Raw genomic sequence first — 21047 nt, 5'->3', positions numbered from 1 at the left:
GCTAATACGTTGTTTGGACTTTTGCATGTGTATTTATAAATTTAATTGGTATTACTATTTGGGTATACAGTTTTTGACAGGTTTTACCATCAGGGTTATGAAAATGAATTGAGCTTTGTATCATTTTTAGCATAGAAATTGTCTATTCCTTGAAGGTATGATAGAAATTAGTTTCAAAATTACATGGACTTGATGTTGTTTGAGGGGAATATTGGACAACTCTTTCTTCCTCAATTATTATTCAGGGTTTTTAGTCACTTTTGATAATTTTTTTCCAAAGAATTGCCTTTTATTAAGATTTTCAAATTTAATAATGTAAAATTTGTACATGTCTTTTATGCTTTAAATTCTGTATTGAGAGTTATTTTATTGTTTGTCTCATGTTGCTTATCTGTGTGAATATTTTGAAAGGAAAAGACTTGGTAGATGATTATTTATTCTTTTTTAAAAGGTGCAATTAATAGATTGTAATTTTTAATTCTGTTGGGGCTTGCATTCTAGTTCATTACTTTTTGCTTTTAAATTTATTTCTCAGAATTTTTGTATTTTGAAAAGTCTTTAATAAAGTTAATGATTAATTTGTGTATTTTCCCCTTTTTTCTGCCTTAATAATACTGTTGGCCAAAAAGGTTCACTAGGTTTTCTCCCACCTGTTTTTGGCCAACCCGATAAAAGCATTTGCAATGGGAAAGTTTCTTCGTAGAATAACTTATGGCCCTATCTTCTAGATTTTGACATATGAGACTGTAACTGAAATTTCTAAAAAATATGTAATTGTAGTTTTAACTTATTTTTTGCCTAAGAATTATTTTTAGTGTTTTACATATTCTGAGTAGATTTTGTATGTTTATTATTTTGTTAATCTAGTTTTATTTTGTTAAGATCAGTGTGGCTGATACAGTTTCTCATTGGGGAAACTTACTGAGGTTTTCTTCATGGCCTGTGTATGGTCAGTTTTCATAAGTTTGCCATGGACTTTTAAGAAGAGTATGTATTTCCGTAAATTCTGTGTAGTTTGATGTCACATATTTTATCCATTCTAAGATGCCATTGATTATGAGACTATCAATTTAGTGACACTCCTAAGGAATAATTAAAATGTCTGTTCTGTTTAGTAAGCATTGTACTATGTATCCCAGTTTCCGATATGTGAAAAAAATGGTTTAGAGTCTAATCCTCCAAGTTCTCTACAGGTTTTTTTTTTAATTAAATGCTAAGAGAAGTGTACTAAAGTTTTGTGCTTTTATTATGTTTTGCCCATTTCTCCTTGTATTTTAAAAATATTTATTTACTTATTTTTTATTTTTACATAAAATAAATGGGTCTTTGTGGCTGTACACTGGCCTCCTCTAGCTGCGGCGAGCAGCGGGGAGGCCCCTGTCTCGCTCCAGTGCGTGGTCTTCCTCTTGTGGGGGCTTCGCTTGTGTCAAGCACAGGCTCTGGCACGCGGGCCTCAGTAGTTTCAGTGCACAGGCTCAGCAGCTGTGGCTCTGCAGCTCTGGAGCACAGGCTTAGTTGCTCTGAGGCATGCAGGGTCATCCTGGACCAGGGATTGAATCCATGTTTCCTGCATTGACAGGCAGATTCTTCACCACTGGATCACCAGGGAAGTCCCTAATGCTTTTTTTCTTAATACAGCTTTGCCACATCTGCTTTCTTTTTATTTGCACCTACTTGATGGATTTTTCTGCCCCTTTGTTTTCAACTAATATCTGTCATCTTGGTTTGGTGTTTCACTTATGAACAGGAGTTTTAGCTTTTACACATTTTGAGGGTCTGCTTCCCATTCCTGGGAATTTTTCTCTTTGATCATGATTATATTTAACTTCTTCCTGCCACCTTATTTTTGTGCTTTCATCTCCTTTTTTTTTTCTTTTTTCTGTATTTAAATATTTCTTTCATCTTTCTCCGCTTCATTCCTGTGGTAATTTTTACTATTTTTACTCTGCTAGTGGAAACATTTAAACTAAAAATATACATGTTAAATATATATATATATGTTTAAGATTCACAGATACAGAAAACAAACTTGTGGTTACCAAAGAGGAGAGGGAAGGGGGAGGAACAAATCAGGAATGTAGGATTAACAGATACAAACTACTACATACTAAATAGACAAAGCAACAAGAATATACAGCACAGGGAATTATAGCCATTTATGTTGTAATAAGCTATAGTGGAGTATAATCTGCAAAAATACGGAATCACTGTGTTGTACACCTGAAACTAATATAATATTGTACATCAACTATACTTCAATAAAAAATATATATATATTCAGGTTTAAACCTATTTATAGATACTAATGGCATCTCCATGAAAGAAAAAAATAAATTTTACTACTTTTTTATTACTTTCTTCTCTAGGCTCTACCACCCAAGCATAGAAATCTGTAATTTTATAGTTCTGGAATGTTTGTACATAGTGAAATTTCTCTGTCTCTTTCTCTCTTTTTTTCTGGCCAGGCTGGACAGCTTGTGAGATCTTAGTTTCCTAATCAGGGATTGAACTTGGACCCCAGCAGTAAAATCACCAAGTCCTAACCACTGGATCGCCAGGGAATTCCTGGAAATTTCTCTTTTAACTATAGAAATTGGCAGTAAACTTCTTAACCACATTAATAATAATTTATACTTAACTCTCTTCTGCTGGTCATTCACTGAACACTGTTTTCTTATTGCCACTTCCCATTTCTTGATTCTTTGATTCATTTTTCAATTGGTTGAAGTTTATTTTAGAGGAATTTTTTTTTTAGAATGTAGGTGGTATTAATATAGTCTCTGAGCGATTGCTTGTCTTAAAATGTCTTTAATTTCTGTTGTGTTGTTGCTCAGTTGCTTAGTCGTGTCTGACTCTTTGTGACCCCACAGACTGCAGCACACCAGGCCTCCCTGTCCTTCACCATACCTTGGAGCCTGCTCAGACTCATGTCCATTGAGTTGGTGATGCCGTCCAACCATCTCATCCTCTGTCAGCTCCTTCTCCTCCTGCTTTCTGTCTTTCCCAGCATCAGGGTCTTTTTCCATGAGTTGGCTCTTTGCACCAGGTGGCCAAAGTATTGGAGCTTCAGCTTCAGCATCAGTCCTTCCAGTGAATATTCAGGACTGATTTCCTTTAGGATGGACTAGTTGGATCTTCTTACAGACCAAGGGACTCTCAAGAGTCTTCTCCAACACCACAGTTCAAAAGCATCAATTCTTTGGTGCTCAGCCTTCTTTATAGTCCAACTTTTCACATCCACACATGAATACTGGAAAAACCATAGCTTTGACTATAGGGACCTTTGTTGGCAGAATAATGTCTCTGCCTTTTAATATACTATCTAGGTTTCTGCTATAGGGAAGTGTTATGTGGTTCTGATCTTTTTTTAAATGTAAGAAATTAATATTTCCCCCCTCCTTAGGTTTTTGTTTCGTTTTTATGAATTGAGATCTTGCTAGGATAGGTCTGGGTGTGTGTGTGTATGTGAGATAGAGAGAGAGAAAGAGAGAATATGAAAGCCACATATGTAAATCCATATTAAATCCTTTCTGGTACTCAGCAAATTTCTCTGGTGGAAAGTCTCACGTCTTCAGAGATATTCTTTAATTTTTTTCTTTGGTTTTGGCTTCTTTTTCACCTGAACTAAAACCATAGTAAAAGTACCATGGTTTTAAAAGTTTATTTTTGTTCTAAAATACCTAGAGATATGTCATGTTTCTATTAGACAGTGATTCTCAGTGACTGAAATTTGTTGAGAGGGAGACACAGACCTTATGAGTAGTGGTCTTCCTCCATTCATCTCTTTTTTTGGGGGGGTAGTGGCATTTCACCTCTCTGTATTGGGCTCATCACTTGAGAAAGAAAATTGTTCACTTTGGGTAGGTAGTTTTATCTAAAATATGGGTACTGCAAAGTTGCACATTGTTTTAGCTCTTGTTTGAAAAGTTATTTGATACAAAATTGTATTAACTGCTGTGGGGTTGGAGAAGGTGACATTACATCTTGATGTATCTTTCCAGAAGAAAGAAAAAACAAAAAATACCCTCCCACTGTGTAACAGTGTATATTGGATCTCCTAAACTGTTTCTGTTTGTTTCTTAACTTTCTGCTTTTTTCTGTTAGTTTAGGAAAAATTTCTTGAGTTGATACTCTGTATGTGCTGTGTGCTGTGCTTAGTCACTCAGTCCTGTCCTACTCTGCTCAGTCGTGTCTGACTCTTTGCGACCCCATGGACTGTAGCCTGCTAGGCTCCTCTGTCCATGAATTCTCTGTCCTCTGTCCATGAATTCTCCTCTGTCCATGAATTCTCCAGGCAAGAACACTGGAGTGGGTTGCCATGCTCTCCTCCATCGGATCTTCCCAACCCGGTAATCGAACCCAGGTCTCCCACTTTGGAGGCAGATTCTGTACTAGTCTGAGCCAGGAGGAAAGCAGTGTTCTGTTTGATACTCACTAATTAGGTTTAGTGCAGTTTACAGTCTGCTGGTTACTGTCTTCATTGGGAGTTTCGTTTTGGCAATTGCATTTTTTCCCTCTAAGAATGTTCTTTTCATATTGTTCCATTTGGAGCCTGGGTTCATTTCTTTTACTGGGGGGCATGCCATGCAGTCTGTGGGACCTTAGTTCCCCAACCAGGGATCGGAGCCTTGCCCCTGTAGTGGAAGTGCGGGGTCTTAACCTCCAGGGAAGTCTCTGGCTCCTTTTTTTGATAACCTGTTCTTATCAGTGTGGCAGTCTCTTGAATCTTATTGAGCTTTTTCCATTTTCTCCTTTCTCTGGCAATAGCTCTGTCTCCTGAGAGGCTGCTTGTCCTGAGCACATTGATGAGTTCACTCCTTTTGAATGGCTGAGTATTTTTATTTCCACTGCTTGTCCCCTTTTTTGTTTTTATGTCTAAAGGGATATGTGCTTCATGTTCTGTAGTTGAGATAGGTTCTTTAGAAATAGTGTAGGCCTCTGTACAGTCAACCTGGTGCCTCTGCCAGCGCAGTGCCCCACTCCAGTCAGCTGGCTTCCCTGCCATCTCAGAACTGTGCCACGCACCATGGGCTCCCTACAGTCTCCAGTGACCCTGCCAGAGACCCCAGTACATCCAAATTTGTCCTCCTGCTTCAGCCTCCAGCTCTCAGCCAGGGGCCGTTTGTGAGGCTGGTGTGTGTTTGTGGGTTGGGACTGGAAGGAGGGAAGTTGTTTTGTGACCTGCTGTGCTCTACCTGCATTGCTCCTGATGAAACCTTCCAAAGGGTAAGACCCTTCTTTGGAATCCAGGGTTGATATTCTGTGAAACCGGACCACTTGTGGTTGTCTAACCTCCCCTTCCCCACCCCCCACCCCCACCAAGACTTTTGTCTCTATGTGAAATTCTTTCTTCTTAATCTCTATTTCCATCTATGGAGATTCCATGTAGCATTTACTTACTTCCCAGCTTAATGCCACTCTTTTCCAGAAACTTCCCAGATTCTCTCCACCATATGTGAGCACCCCTTTGTTGTATGTTCTGCTTTCTAGTCTAGTTTTCCATATTTTTGTCACCCCCTTTCTGTTTGCATTATGAGCTCCTTAAATTTAGGAACCATGTCTTGCTCGCTTTTATATGGAGAAGTATTAAAATGAAGAAGTTAGTGGAAGCCAGGTTTGAGTCCCCATTCAACACTTAACCATGAAACCTTAGGCAAGTTCCGTCACCTTTCTGAGTGGATGTTCTCCTCAAGGAAATGGGCATAACAGGGGTACCTACCTCATGGTGCTGTTGTGAAGATCAAATGAGACAGTATAGCACAGTGAACATTGAGATAAATCTTAATTTTGTTTTCTGTACCCCTTACAGCACCTAGCTCACGTAGCACCTCATCCACACAGGCCTTCAGTTAATGGTGACTGAACACAGATAAGAGTGCTTTGCGCAAAACTCACTTTAGCACTGAGTCAGTGGCAGAGCCCAGGAAAGAATCTAGGGTTCCTGAGTATCTTACACACGTTCCCGCCTGCACATGCTGAGTAAGTGGGTCTTCACGTGCCTTTCGTAAAGTGTCTAGAATCCAGGAGGAGGGATTTGTGTGTTTTTGTTTGTTCGTGTGTTTGTTTGTTTAACAACGTGTAGCTCTGCCATAAGAGAGACAGAACTCTTTATTTTGTGGGTTGGATTTTATAGTCAGTTACTTTCTTGTCTAGGTTAGTTTTAGAAAGAACCACAAATGGAAGCCCCAGAGAGAGGCAACATAGTGTTGCGGTAGAGGTAGTATGATTGCAAGTAGAGTTTTAGGTGGCTGTGATTGTTAACTCCTCCTCCGGCACGCTCTGCAAACACATCTATCGGTGCATGTGCTAATTGTACGGTGGTTCTGCCTCTGCTGTTCTAGGTGTGTTGAGGCATGTCATCTCCCTCTATCAGAGTCTCACCTAATAAAGTAGGAAAGTCTCTCCCTTGGTTGTGTAGCTTTGACTGCACCAATGGTGAGGGATGCAGTATCTTTTTAGTGGGAGGAAACCTCTGTAATTGCTTCTCCCAGTGATTACAAGGTATGAGGTAGAAGGGTGGTGAACACTGTCAAGTAAATGCGTCCTAGGAAATTCTCCTCTTTTGTAATTTGCCTTTAGGCCGGCGCTGCCACCAGCCTTGGAAACTTGCTGGATATGATGTACCAGGAGCCAGCACGATGGTCCTACACCTTCCAGACATTTTCTTTCCTGAGCCGCCTGAAAGTACAGTTGGAGCCCTTCCCTGAGAAACTCTTAGCGGTTGGGAGGGCAGTACAGATCTTTGAGAGGTCTGTGTACAGCGACAGGTAAGGTCCCGAGCCTCTGCCGGCCACAGGCGCTGTGCTTAGCACCACAGGTTTTCTTTTCTTGGTCAGACCCTGAACTGCTCTTGTCATTGAATGTTATCCTTGAAAAAATTGTCTTCTTTTTAACGACAACACTATAGAGATTTGTTCAGACTTACAATTTCAGTTACCACACATGTCAAGAAAGGAAACTGTGTTTTTCATAAACTAAATACATCTAATTTCTCACATTGGCACTGATTGCCTTGTCGTCTTTTCTGTCACAGAAGCAGGCTGGTGGCTACCTAGTAAAACCGTTACATGCACAAAGGCTCGGAAGAGACACTTAAGTAGCAGCGTATGTTTCAGCAAACCAGATGAATCAGTGGCTGGCTATCGCCTTGAAGAAAAAAGCAGATGGAATTAAAATCTGTGTTCCTAAAATGATAGGAGAAATACATTTATCCTTGTTTTATTCTTCAAGAAAGGATTTCTGAGTAGAAGCACATCTGAAAAATTGACTTCTGTCTTGGATTTAACCATTTTTGACTCTCTCGTGTGAGAGGACTTATTATTGGCCAGAGTCTATAAGAGATGTTCAGTCTCTCATAGGTCCAGGGAAGGGCATTATCCTATCTACCGATGGAGTGAGATGAGTCACTTTTCACGAAGGCTAGCAGCTAGCTTGGGAATTCAGCCCCTTGATTCTAAAGGAGCTAGTCCGTCTATACTCCGGAATTCCTGGTTCTGCCACAAGACCAGGCTGAGTCTTGTGTTTCAGCCATTTGGCGATGAAGTGAGGGTGCCTCGATCTGGACATCACTGAGGGTTTTTTATCCGAAGGAACCTGTGTCAGTGTGAGATGGTGGCTCAAAGCATGTTGAGCTCTGAAGCCCCTTTGAATTATCAGAATGGAAAAATTCACTTTTATTGTCCATTCACGTCTTTTTTAAAATTTTTATTTATGTATTTTTGGCTGTGCTGGGTCTTCATTCTGCCCAGGCTCTCTCTAGTTGCAGAGAGTGGGGGCTACTCTTCACTGTGGTGCTCAGGGAGCAGTGGCTTCTTTGGCTGGGGAGCACGGGCTTTAGGGCATGCAGGCTTCAGTAGCTGCAGCTCCCCAGCTCCAGAGCACAGGCTCAAGAGTTGTGGCGTATGGGCTTAGTTCCTGTGGAGCACGTGGGGTCTTCCTGGATCAGGGATTGAACCCATGTCTCTTGCAGGCAGATTCTTTACTGCTGAGCCACCAGAGAAGCCCTGTCCATTCGCTTCTCAAGATGCTAGATTGGTTACCTGTTTACTTCCAAATTACAAAAACTAGCGCTACTTCTTAGTCTTCCCATAAAGCCGCCTGGAGGGGGAAAAATAAGGGTATATTTGTAAATGTATTGTGATTTTTTTTTTTAAGCATTACTTAAAAACCATTCAAGAAATGTAATACAAACCCTATAGGCTAGGCACTCCTTCTCTGTGGACCCCAAGAGAGAGCCTGTTCTTTATAAAAGCTAAATATGTGAATTGTAAATGGTTGAGCTATAGACTTTTGTTGTTTTTTCAACTGTTGGATACACTACTATTTATTTTCCTCTGCCTTCTCTCAAGCCTAGCCTCTTGAATTAGGAAGATGAATTACATATTGCTACCTTCCTGGAAACAAACTGGCCATTGGTCTTTTGATTTTCAGCCCTTTAGTGAGGTAGACATGTGAGAGACCCCTTAAAAATACAAATACTTTGTTTAGAAAGTACACGGACTTGAGAAGATCTGTTTAGAAGATCTCCAGACTTCTCTGGCGGTCCAGTGGTTGAGACTCTGTGTTTCTACTGTAGGGGGCATGGGTTTGATTCTTGATCAGGGGACTAAGATCCCTCATGTGGCGTGCCATGGTATAAAGGGAGACAGCTGATTGCACTATAGGCAGCTACAGCATCCCAGATGTTTTCTTCAGAGGGGACATTTTTGAGACAGAAAGGGTAACTGATTACACACTCTAACCCTGATGGTAATTTAGAGCCTCTCCACTCCTTTAAACATTTATTCATTTGGCTCAGCAAATGAACAGATTTGTTGAATGCCACCTGTGTTCAGGCACTGGGTCAGACCTGGGGCTGCAGCAGTAAGCAGGGCGGACCCAGTGCCTGCCCTCATGGTGACCTTAGTCTGGCAGGGACTGCACACCTGCCCAGGTGTGTTATATGTATTCCAAAGGAGGAACATCGCTTGTTTGGGAGGGTAGATGACAAGGAGGGGGAAATCTAAATCTTTTCTGTTTGAGTTGAAAGAAAACAATAGCATGTGGTTTTAGAGCAGGGACCCTGATGCCTTGGTGCTTAAGCTGGCCCTTTCCTGCAGTCCCTTCATTCAGGCTGCAGTGGCTCTCCCCACCCGCCTCAGCATTTAGCACCACCATGGCCTTTATGTCCTCTCACCCCTTCACTACCAGCTTTGGAGAAATAAAGAAGTGCTCATCCTCAGAAAAAGGCCAGGGCCTTTTATAAGACTAATTAACAGGTATTTACTTGCTCTTTATAAGATCTTCATTTCCATGTTACTTATGAAGAAGCTGAAAACATTTTTCAGATACTGAATTAGAAATTCACCTCTTTTCTTTGTTGCCTTCAGCTAGGCTATAGGTAAGCCATTTCAGAGCTCCCAAATTAGTGCCTTCATAGCCTAACAGTGAAGTAGTTACAGTGACAGCTAAGATGTCTTTAATAGTATGTGTCAGTCACTGTTGGAAGCACCTTGTAAGTATTACAGTTCTCACAACTCTACGAATTAGGTTCAACTGTTATCTATGTACAGAGGAAGAAGCAGCCTGAGAGTTTGATGACTTGCCCCTGGTGACACAGCTAGTGAATTTTGAAGCCAGGTCAGACTCAGGAGTGTGACGCTCCAACCCCTTCTCTTATGCAGCACTCACAGCCTTGTGGTGTATACCTCCCTGAGCCATTCATAGACAAGGCTTCCGAATTTCATTTTTCCAGAAGTAGCCAGTTGCTGAGTATTGCCTTAGAAACTGGAATTCACTGCTTAAGATGTAAACTGTGTTTTGTATCAAGATGCCTGAGGTTGGAAAGCAGAATTGCCCCTCCTGAAACAATGGTTTCTAGTTAGCTCCGACTTCCTATTTATCCGATGCTCCTTTAGTTACGGAAGTAAGCAAGGGGCAAAATGAGATTGATTTTTAGATTTAGCCTTCTCATATCTGGATTAGAAGCTCAGAAGCAGAGGAGGCTTGCTTTGGAGGAGAGTTTGTTTTCTTGGAGGTACTGCAGTTAGTAGGAAATGCGTTTCCTGCTCCATAGGGGACATGACTTAAGTACAGTTCCTGCTCTACTTCTCGGCTAGACCAAAGGATGGCTCTGCAGCCTCAGAACCCTTGAGTCCTTAAAGTAAGTCGTGGGTGCTTTATACTAGGTTGTTTTTTGTTTGGGGGCTTCCTTACAGTAATAGTAAGGAAATCTTAAAAGTCTGAGTCTACATGCACCATTTGCACATGTTTTGACTGGTTTCCAGGAGGGAAAATTGTTAGCAACCAATGGTACTGTCTTTCAGTGGCCTTTTTCTTCCAGTGGATTAATCCACTCAGAGATTTTGGCCTCTAAAGTCTAAATGCTATTCTCAGTATTGAGCAAAAAGTGTAGGTGAAGAATTCAGACTTCTTAAAAATCAGTAAGGAACCAAAAAGGTTAAGTGGTTTGGACAGACGTGGAAGAAGTTGTTATTAATGTTTTTTGCTTCTTTCTTTTGCCTTTCATTCCATTTCCCATTCTCTTCCCCTCACCCATCCCACCTACATTTCCAACCAGGTATATCTTTGCAAAGACTCTTTTTGAAAATGGTTCCCTCAGTGACATTGAATGGCATATCTATCAGGACTGGCATTATTTTCTCCTGCAGGAGTTTGCCAGCCGGCTCAGATTGCATGGCTTCATCTACCTTCAGGCTGCTCCCCAGGTAAGACAGAATTTAAAGCCTTAAACATTAGGGCCATATGAAACTTAAGAGGTGCTGTTCTCTGAGCCCCTGATTTTCCAGTTGGAGAAAGTTGGTTGTGGGTATTACCTGGAGCATGGAGAGCAGTGGGTGAGCACCCTCCCATTCTAGCACAAGGACCCAGTTCCCTTAGGCTTTCTGCAGCAGGGGGCTAAAGGGTCCCTCTTGATGTAGTGCCCACCTAGAGAAGATTGGGCTTTATCACTGGGATCCACAGTTTCAACCCTCTGACCAGCTAACCTGTAGCCAGTTGCCTCAGCTTTTCCTTCCCTCTAACTGGGTCATCAGAGTCCATTGTGGTCTCTATGGTTTCCTGACTATCATGTCAGGAGGACGAAGAGGCTTTCCTCACCTCATCCTGGTACTCTCCTAATTCATTGTCTGCTTTTTTGAACCTGAAGGATGCCACTGGTAAGGCACGATGGACTGTGGGAGTTGCCTCCCATGACCTCCGACCTGGACCATGGGGGCAGCCCAGCACACAGTAGGGTGGTGATGTGGAGTCTCTGGAGATGGCAGGGGTCCTTGGCTCTGCCAACCGTGGGCAGGCCCTGGAAACCTTTCCCCTGGATGGGTCCTTGTCTGTCCAATCCAGTGTCGCAGACACGTGATCCCTAAGGGCTCCTCTGGAGTGGGAGTCAAGCTGGGGGGCATTTTTGAGGGATGTGTTGCTCTCACCTTTTTAGACAGATACCTGACATACGGTCAAATGCCAGGTATAACGCATAGTCTTAGGAGGGAAAGTTTTCTTGAGGCTAGAGGCCAGGCTTTTAGGTATATGACCAAGTCTTGTGGAAGGAAGAAGCCTGAGAGCAGACTGGCCAGGGTCAGAAAATGGGTGGGAGCGCCCCCATGACACAGACTCGCAGGAACCAGAGGGGAGAGGACCGGATGGAAGGGCCTGACCTCAGCAAGGGTGGCAGCAGGCAAGGAAGGGCCTTGGGTGTGAAGGGGACCAGGGATCGGGGCTCTTTATGTCAGGAGCTTCTGAAGATTGTGAGGAAATAAAGAGAGTCCACGGAAGTAAATAGAGTCTCAGGTTTAAGTGAAACTCAACTGGAGATGCAGTGAAGCCAGAGGGCTGAGAACCTTCTGTGAAAAGCACAGCTGAAGGTGGCAGCCTCGCGCATTTATGACTTCTTGCAGTAGTTGTCATTTCCTGGGAGCAGGAATAGAAGAGACCAGTTCTGAAGGTGACTGTCCGGTAGGGGCAGGGATTGGTGTCAGTGTTTAGGGGAGAAGGAGACCCCTGCCAAAAGGATGGTTTGAGGTAGCCGAATGTAGGGTTCAGGGTGAGAGGAAAGTCCTGGCCCCCAGGAAGGCTCATGGCCAGAGCCAAGGATGGATTAAGAGCATTGTGGACTTGAATTGAGTGAAGATTGTGGTTGGGTTTGAAGAGGTGATGGTTTCCAGTAGGAGTTCATGGGATGGAGAGTTGAAGGCAGCAGCAGGTTGGGCTGAGCATTAAGAGAATTGAAAGCACTGCCACCTAACCTTTGCCTGGTTCCTGACCTAGCCTGCTGGGCCACTGGGACCCAGCAGGAGAGGAAGGAAGTCTTCCTCACGTCTTTGTGTACTTGGAATGACTGTGAGATGGGACAATGATGGTAACAATGGTGGTGGTGGCTGTAATTGTTACGGTGTGGCTGGTAACATCTTTTTGGAGAGACGAATTGAGGTATTTCAGCTGGGGTGGAATAGGGGTTGAAGGATTAAGGATTACTGCAACTTGATGGTAGAAAAAAATTACTTACTCATTTTGGAATTGAATGGGGATTTTGGTGCTGTTTTGATGGCACCAGAACTGAGAATGTTGATATCCTTCCCCTGAAGTCACTCCTAACCTCTGCTGTGAGACCCAGAGGGACTGTGAGAGAGCAGAACAGAAGTGAAACATCTTTATGTAGAAAGCGGTGCAGAGTCCCGGCAGATGTTGGCTTAGAGCTCATGTGATGGGCTTGAGTAGGGCATTTTGCTCCTTCCTACCTACTCTTCACTAACCTGTAAAAAGCAAGCGAGCCAACAGTAAAAAAAGAAATCAGAAGAGAAACGGCTGGGCCTCAGTGCCCCAAAGAATCAGCAAGAGAGAGTGCAGCTGGCCAGTGTACCTCCAAGAGCCAGGCCGTGTCTGCAGCCCGGACAGCGTGTGCTGCGAAGACCTGGGACAAGGGGCACCTGGGTGTGGGGCTTAGGAAGTGCAGTGGTCAGACCCACTAGCAGTCCCTGTCCAGTTGCTGCCTCTGACTGCAGGCAGTCCAAACAGCAGCTCTTCCAGGAGGGTCGGGTGGAGTGAAGCAGGCAGCTGCCGTCCCAGCCATGCTCTTTCCTGTTCACGTTCAGTGCGTCCTCCCCATGAGGACTGAGGTAAAGAGGAACCAGACTAAAGCACTGTTTGCACAAGGTTGTTTTTTGTTGTTTTTTTTTTTAAAAAGAACTTGTAACCATATCAGTACAGCAAGAAGTACACCAAATGTTCAAAATAGAAGTTTACCTAGGCTTCTGGGAGGGAAGAAAAGTTTGCTCTCTTAAGTAAATTAATAGTGCAAAGGGAAATGTTAGCCTATTTTAACAGGAGAGACTTTAGCATCAGTGTTTGCCTGCCAGCAATGAATGAATAATTATAGCTTTTATAAAAAGAATTGCTCTACCCTAGTGTATAATTGAAAACATAACGTCACATTCGGAAAATACGCATTTTCATTAATTCTGATAATATTTTTCTCTCAGGAAAATTAGGTAGCTTTGCTATGTTTAGAAATCCTGAAGCTACCTTGCTGGCAGGAATGAGAATTGGTCAGCCTCTAAGGAGGCAGTCTGGCAGTGTATACTGGCAGGATACATAGTTTTGCCCTATTAATCATGCTTCTTGGAATTTACTACATAAATATGCTCCCACATAGGCAAAATGGCTCATGTGCAGGGCAGCATTGTTTATAATAGCAAATTATTATAAACAACGCAAGTAGTCATCAGTAGAGGCCAGTTAAGTATATTATGCTCCATTGATGCACTGAAAAACTCTGAAGCCATGAAAAAGAACTGGAAGGTACTACACTGACATATAACAATCTTCAAAACATATTCTTAAGAAAAATAAGAACCAAATGTGTAATAGGAGATCTTTTATATGTTTTTTTAAGTGGAGGTAAGACTATATGTGTAAAGTCTTTCTGCAAGTAGACAATAGCCACTAACATCTGTCATCAGTGGGGTAGAGCACTGGGTCGTGGTTAGTCAGGGCTGTAAAGCTGTGTGATGGGGAGGCAAGGGAACGGCGGAGAGGTCTTAAAGCAGTCAGCAGTGAGGAAAAGATGTAGGGACAGAATGACAGAAAGAAAAAGAGAAGGTTCAGAGGGAAGGAAAGTAGAGATGGAAAAAGATGAAAGTAGGAGCAGACGGTCAACAGGGATAGACGGGGTCAGAAATGAAAACATTCAGTGAGTATGTGCGATAAATATGTATTGACCACCTGCCCTGCCAGGCCCTGTGCTCAGCCCTGGACCAGACAGATTCTGGCCTGCTTTCAGAGTGGTGTTGAGTAAGCTGGTGCCAGCGATGAAGGGGGAGCCCCTGCCGCTTCCAGGAAGCGCCTCTGACTGCCCCAGCCCAGTTGCTGCCTTCCTTATCTGACTTCTGTACTTAAGATCCAAACCTCACAGTAGAGCACCTGATTTGCTGTTTTGCATATGTTCTTTTACTTGTTATCTAATTAGATTATAGACTCCCTAGGACAAGGACTTCATCTAACTTTAGAACAGTTCTTGATTCAAGGGAAAGAGATGAGAAGGGATAAGTGCTAAAAGTATTAGCATGTTAGACTGTTAACCTGTGTTAATCAACTTGAAAAGTTGGGCAGAAGATCATAAATGAAATTTGTTTATATGATTTTCTTTCCATAGAGAAAAGATGATACAAGAGGGAAACAGCACAGATTGCATCTTTGGGAATATTATACATTTTTTGGGGAATAAAAGTTTACATTTGGGAATAAAACTAAACTATTTGAAAGAGAGAAGTCCTAAATCAGTGAGTTAATCTACGTGTTTTTCTCAGGACAGATGACACTGAATAATGAAGTGTTTGCCATGCATAGAAAGAAAGGAAGGCAATTCAGGCAAAGCAGACATTCAGAGCAAAAGTTTTGAGATGCGAAAGAGCTTGGTCTGTACTGCAGACAGGAGGTGACATCCGGCTTCAGGGGAGGAAGGAGCTAAGGATGTCAAGAGTGGAGAGTTAGGAGGGGTGGCCAGACTCTGGGAATGGCCCTGTGTGACCAGTAAAGGAGAAGGTGACATTCCTTGAGTCATTGTGCTTCAGATTTCTAATCAGATGAAGACAGACTGGAATTACGCACGCTCTGGAAGGACTGAGGGACAGAGTGAATCTCAAGCCTCACTTTTTTATTTTTTGAACTTTGACGTATGCAGAATTTGCATTCTGCCCCAGAGTGAATGTGTGATATGACATGACTTCAAGTTACGTACCGTTTTGTAAATATGATGTTACTCATACTTCCTTGCACCTGTGACTGAAGGCGATAAGCACCCTGCAAGGAGAGTCATACCGTTGGAGTCAGCCCTCCGAATCCAGACGCGGAACCCCTGATGTGGAGAGCCCACTGCCATTTCACACACATAAGGGGCTCCAGCAACCTTGGAATTTCGTACCCACAGAGGGTCCTGGAACCAAACGCCCCTGCAACCCCCTCTGCACGTGCTGAGGGACAGCTGTATATTGCAATAGTCTGGAAGGGTGGACTGAGCAGGAAAAGTAGGAGAAAAGACAGCATTTGCCAGGAACTGATGGGCTCCCTTCCCTGAGTCTTCACAGTGACCCACGGGGTTGATGAGAGGAAATGGAAGCCCACAAAGCTTACCCCCCTGGTGCCTGGCTAAGATGGGAATTTAACCCTGGACTTTCTAACCTTAAGGCCTGTGCTGTTTCCATACACTTCACTGCCTCCAGGAGGCAGAGAGTCAGAAGGCTCTTGCTCCATAGTCCAGGTGAGAAATGCTGGGGACCTGACCAGGGCAGGGGTGAGAGAGAGGCAAGGAGAGAACCAGCTGGAGAGAGATGAAAGAGAATTCAGTGACTTCCTGGATGTGGCAGGGAGGAGGAAAAAAGTAATAATTCCAGGTTCCTAGGGTAGATGATGGTTGCCATTAACCTGTGATTCACTAAGAAGACAAGGCAGCAGAAGGAATGTCACAACACTAGCGCCCAGGATAGACACAGCAAGGAGGCCTGAGAGCCCCCCAGCTTCTGTAACAGCCGAGATAACCCAGGAGCTCAGCAGAGCCTGGGGATTGTCTTTCAGGTTTGTTTAAAGAGACTACAGCGGAGGGCCCGGCAAGAGGAGAAAGAAGTTGAGTTGGCCTATCTGGAGCAGCTTCATGGTCAACACGAAGCCTGGCTTGTCCACAAGACAACCCCGTAAGTGGAGAAGAGAGCGGCAGTGGACAGGGGCCTGCCTTCCTGCAGCCAGGCATTAAAATACAGGAAGCTGAACACGCAGCCCCTTAAGCAGGTTCAGAATGTCCTGGAAGTGGTTGGGATTGTTAAGCGTTATCCCCAGCAGAAATTTAATACCGGATATAATCTATATATTTCAAGAAACTTTTTTATTAGATTGTTTCCCAGCTTTTTTATTTTTCGATATGCCCTTAGACTGAACTTGGTGATTGATGATGATAAAGTCGTTGGCTCAGGGTAAAGGGCTGAAACATTGTCAGTGTGTACTAAGTTAATATTCCTGGTTTCAGCCTTTCCTCCCTTCAGGCTTGGTGTGCTGTCCATTTAAATTGTTTGGGGCTCCGACCTTCAGTATCAGTCTTCAGACTAAAGAGAAATTTCAATCTCGTCTTTCCAGCCAACTTTATTGAGTTCCTTTTTTAAACTGTTTACATAAAATTTCCCTAAGAAGCCCTGTGACCTTAGAGCTATTATGAATTATTAAGACTGGTGAGTATGTGAAGCTTACCATCTTTTTTCTGTTCCCTAAATATTCGTGCTTCTTATAGGCTCCACTCTGAGGCTCTGCTGAACATTCCAGTGCTCGTGTTGGATGTCAATGATGATTTTTCGGAAGAAGTAACCATACAAGAAGAGCTCATGAGGAGGGTGGGGAAGACCTTAACTCCTGCTTTTCTTTTTTTACACTCTTATCACTTCAAAACTTCACTATGGGTCCTATGCATTGCGCCTCAAATTGCATTTCACACTCCAAAGCCTGTAGGGCCTTGGATAAGTTATTAAGATAATCTCTATTCTCTAAAGTATTTGGGGCTAATAATTGTTAAATATTTGCCTTGTAAGATGTGCTTTCCAGCTAACTTCCTCGTCTGAGGTATTCTAGAACTAGGGAAATGAGACTTCTGGATTCTCTCCAGCTCTGCTACTTGATACCCTGGGCAGGTCTCATTTCCTTTCCATACCTGTGTTCTCTTCCTCACAAAAAACTCGAAGGCTTGGCTACACATGCATTATGGATGGACTGTTGTATAGTCTCCTGAAAATGTGAAATTTAACTTTTTGTTTTTCTCTTTCCCACAGGTAAACACCTTTGTAAAGAATCTATAACCAGTACTGGGATGTTCTAGCTGGGATCTGGGCTCTCTGACTTTCTAAAGCCAGAAAATACCAAGCCACCCACCTTTCTGTCCTCTGCTCCCACCTGCTTTTACCCCTAGAGTGCTCTGACACTCAGGGGTTAAGCTTCTGTTATCTGTAGACCTAGCCCTAGTCTTCTTTTGTATCTCAAGGACTTCTTAAATAAAGTCTGTGCTTTTGTGGATTTTGTTAATCCATTTGTTCATTTATTTCAGCTTGTATCTACTGCTCTGAGCTCCCTCTAGACTAGCCATTTTCACTTGAAAAAAGTCCTGGCTTGCTTTTAAATCCTTCACCTGTCAGACTTCCCTGTATGTTCATTGGCTCCTTGTGACATGATAGGGCAGGAATTGCTTCAGAACCCTGACCAAGCTCTGCCTTAGGAATGAAGAAGGGGAATAAAATGACTCAGGAGTGGGTGGATGTGAAGTGAGCCCTCAGAGCCAGGAAATGGAGCTCAAACTCCAGGAAGCTTCTCTGTCTCTCCCCATCCAGCACTCTTGGTGTGGGCGATGGGGTCGGTACTTAGACCTTTGTCCCAAAGCTGAAGAACCTGGATGAAAGAAAAGGAGGGAAGGAGGGAGAGAATAAATCACAAGCTTAAAAGTTCAGCATATGACATTTAGGGCTTGGTCATCATGGCACTCTGGCCTCCTCCAAACACCTACCAAGTAAGTTTCAGGTTAACTTCATGGAGTGAATTTGTCTATGCTAGAAAGAAAATTTTTTGTGTGTGCTGCAGTTCAAGCTTCAAGGATAGTTTATTGTAAAGAGAGAAAAATACATGACTCTATAGAATTGAAGTGCTTCATTGAAAGAAGCCTACAGATCCACGATTCATCAGGATTGGAATTCCTGCACTGAGCCCTTAACAGCTGCACAGGCCCACAAGAAAATGAATGAGCTTGGGACCCAGAGTGTCCCAGAAGACAGAAATCTGTGTTTCCCCTGATACTTGGCAAAACGGATGTGAGATTGGTTTCTAATAGACGTGTGATGTTTTGAAATAGCACAGCATTTCTTTATTCTACTTAAAAAATTTTTACAGTTTTATTGAGGTAATTCACATACCATACAATTTACCCATTTAAAGTGTTCAATTCTGTAGTTTTTAGTGTAGTCATAGAGTTGTACAGCCATCACCACAATCGATTCCAGAATGTTTTCATCACCTCAAAAAAAAATGCCATACCAATTGCAGTCACTCTGTATCTCCTGCTTTCCCACAATCCCCACCCACCTGTATCCTGCTGTGGGCAGTCAGCAGTCTACTTTCTATTTCTACTGATTGGCCTCTTCTGGACATTTCATGTAAACAGAGTCACATAATATGTGGCCTTTTGTGACAGGCTTCTTTCATTTTCAAGGTTTTCAAGATTCATTCAAGTTGTAAAACATATCAGTACTTCATTCTTTATTATGGCTAAGTATTTTGTAAATATACATTTTATTTAACCATTTATCCATTGATGGACATGAGGGTTCCACATTTTGACTATTAGGAATAACGCTACTATGAAAATTCATCTACAGGTTTTTGTGTGGACATATGTTATAATTTCTCTTGGGTATATACTGAGGAATGGAATTACTAGGTCAGATGATAACTCCACGTTTAACTTTTTGAGGAACTGCTAAACTTCCGAAATTCCATGTTACATTCCCTCCAGCAGTGTATGAGTGTTCCACTTTCTCCACATCATCGCCATCTATCGTTTTGATTATAACCATCACACTAGTAAAGTAATGCTCAAGATTCTCCAAGCCAGGCTTCAGCAATATGTGAACCGTGAACTTCCTGATGTTCAAGCTGGTTTTAGAAAAGGAAGAGGAACCAGAGGTCAAATTGCCAACATCCGCTGGATCATGGAAAAAGCAAGAGAGTTCCAGAAAAACATCTATTTCTGCTTTATTGACTATGCCAAAGCCTTTGACTGTGTGGATCACAATAAACTGGAAAATTCTGAAAGAGATGGGAATACCAGACCACCCGATCTGCCTCTTGAGAAACCTGTATGCAGGTCAGGAAGCAACAGTTAGAACTGGACATGAAACAACAGACTGGTTCCAAATAGGAAAAGGAGTACATCAAGGCTGTATATTGTCACCCCGCTTATTTAACTTATATGCAGAGTACATCATGAGAAACGCTGGACTGGAAGAAACACAAGCTGGAGTCAAGATTGCCGGGAGAAATACCAATAACCTCAGATATGCAGATGACACCACCCTTATGGCAGAAAGTGAAGAGGAACTAAAAAGCCTCTTGATGAAAGTGAAAGTGGAGAGTGAAAAAGTTGGCTTAAAGCTCAACATTCAGAAAACAAAGATCATGGCATCCGGTCCCATCACTTCATAGCAAATAGATGGGGAAACAGTGTCAGACTTTATTTTTTTGGGCTCCCAAATCACTGCAGATGGTGACTGCAGCCATGAAATTAAAAGACGCTTACTCCTTGGAAGGAAAGTTATGACCAACCTAGATAGCATATTCAAAAGCAGAGACATTACTTTGCCAACAAAGGTCCATCTAGTCAAGGCTATGGTTTTTCCTGTGGTCATGTATGGATGTGAGAGCTGGACTGTGCAGAAGGCTGAGCGCCGAAGAATTGATGCTTTTGAACTGTGGTGTTGGAGAAGACTCTTGAGAGTCCCTTGGATTGCAAGGAGATCCAACCAGTTCATTCTGAAGGAGATCAGCCCTGGGATTTCTTTGGAAGGAATGATGCTAAAGCTGAAATTCCAGTACTTTGGCCACCTCATGTGAAGAGTTGACTCATTGGAAAAGACTCTGATGCTGGGAGGGACTGGGGGCAGGAGGAGAAGGGGACGACAGAGGATGGGATGGCTGGATGGCATCACCGACTCAATAGACATGAGTCTGAGTAAACTCTGGGAGTTGGTGATGGATAGGGAGGCCTGGTGTGCTGTGATTCGTGGGGTCGCAGAGTCGGACACGACTGAGCGACTGAACTGAATAGGAGTGAAGCTGTATCTCATTGGGGTCTTGATTTACATTGCACTAACGGCTAATGATGTTGAACGTAACTTTCATGTACTTATTGGTCATTTGTATATCTTTGGGAAAAACTGTCTATTCAAATCCATTTTTTCAATTGTGTTTTGTGGCTTTTTATTGTTGAGTTGTAAGAGTATATATTCTGGATACAAATCCTTATTACATAGATAATTTATTCATATTTTTCCCATTCTGTGGGTTATATTTTCATTTTGATAGTGTCCTTTGAAGCATGAATGTTTTTAATCTTGATGAAGTCAAATTTATTTTTATCAACTTATTTTGGCATCATGTCTAAGAAGTTTTGAATAACCCAGGGTCACAAATATCTGCTGTGTTTTCTTCTAAGAGTTGTATAGTTTTAGCTCTTATATTAGGTCTGTGATCCATTTTGAGTTAATTTTTGTGTAGAGTGTAAGGAAGGGATTCAACATGGTTCTTTTGCATGCATATATACAGTTATTCCAACACTATTTGTAGAAAACATGACTCTTTTCTCCCATTGAATTGTCATGCCAAAAAAAATAATAGTCTTGGCACCATGTTAGAAATCTGTCCCACTTGTTCATGTGTTTATTTGCCGCTTCGGGCTTTGGACAAGACCAGGGATGAATACAGGATATTAGGCGTGTTTGGAAAGTCAATGGTTTTGGTACTTGAGCTCTGAGGGGCTC

At 42.6% G+C, this 21047-nt stretch overlaps 1 protein-coding gene across 2 annotated transcripts in view; it reads left to right on the top strand.

The window, feature by feature from the left end:
• DGUOK (deoxyguanosine kinase) overlaps positions 1–17538 on the top strand; it is a 34282-nt gene extending 16744 nt beyond the window's left edge. Inside the window, exons 2-6 of one of the 2 annotated variants that reach the window (XM_015473387.3) lie at positions 6580–6767; positions 10559–10706; positions 16063–16178; positions 16766–16865; positions 17298–17538. In XM_015473387.3, the coding sequence (XP_015328873.1) occupies positions 6616–6767; positions 10559–10706; positions 16063–16178; positions 16766–16865; positions 17298–17324 (543 nt within the window). In that variant the 5' untranslated portion in view covers positions 6580–6615 and the 3' untranslated portion in view covers positions 17325–17538. The remainder of the gene's footprint in view (positions 1–6579; positions 6768–10558; positions 10707–16062; positions 16179–16765; positions 16866–17297) is intronic. The other variant, NM_001014888.3, reaches the window with a different exon arrangement.
• Positions 17539–21047: the final 3509 nt, after the last annotated feature.

The sequence above is a fragment of the Bos taurus genome, chromosome 11 (assembly GCF_002263795.3).
Source record: "Bos taurus isolate L1 Dominette 01449 registration number 42190680 breed Hereford chromosome 11, ARS-UCD2.0, whole genome shotgun sequence".
Lineage (NCBI taxonomy): Eukaryota > Metazoa > Chordata > Mammalia > Artiodactyla > Bovidae > Bos > Bos taurus.
This window is presented reverse-complemented; position numbering and strand designations above follow the sequence as displayed.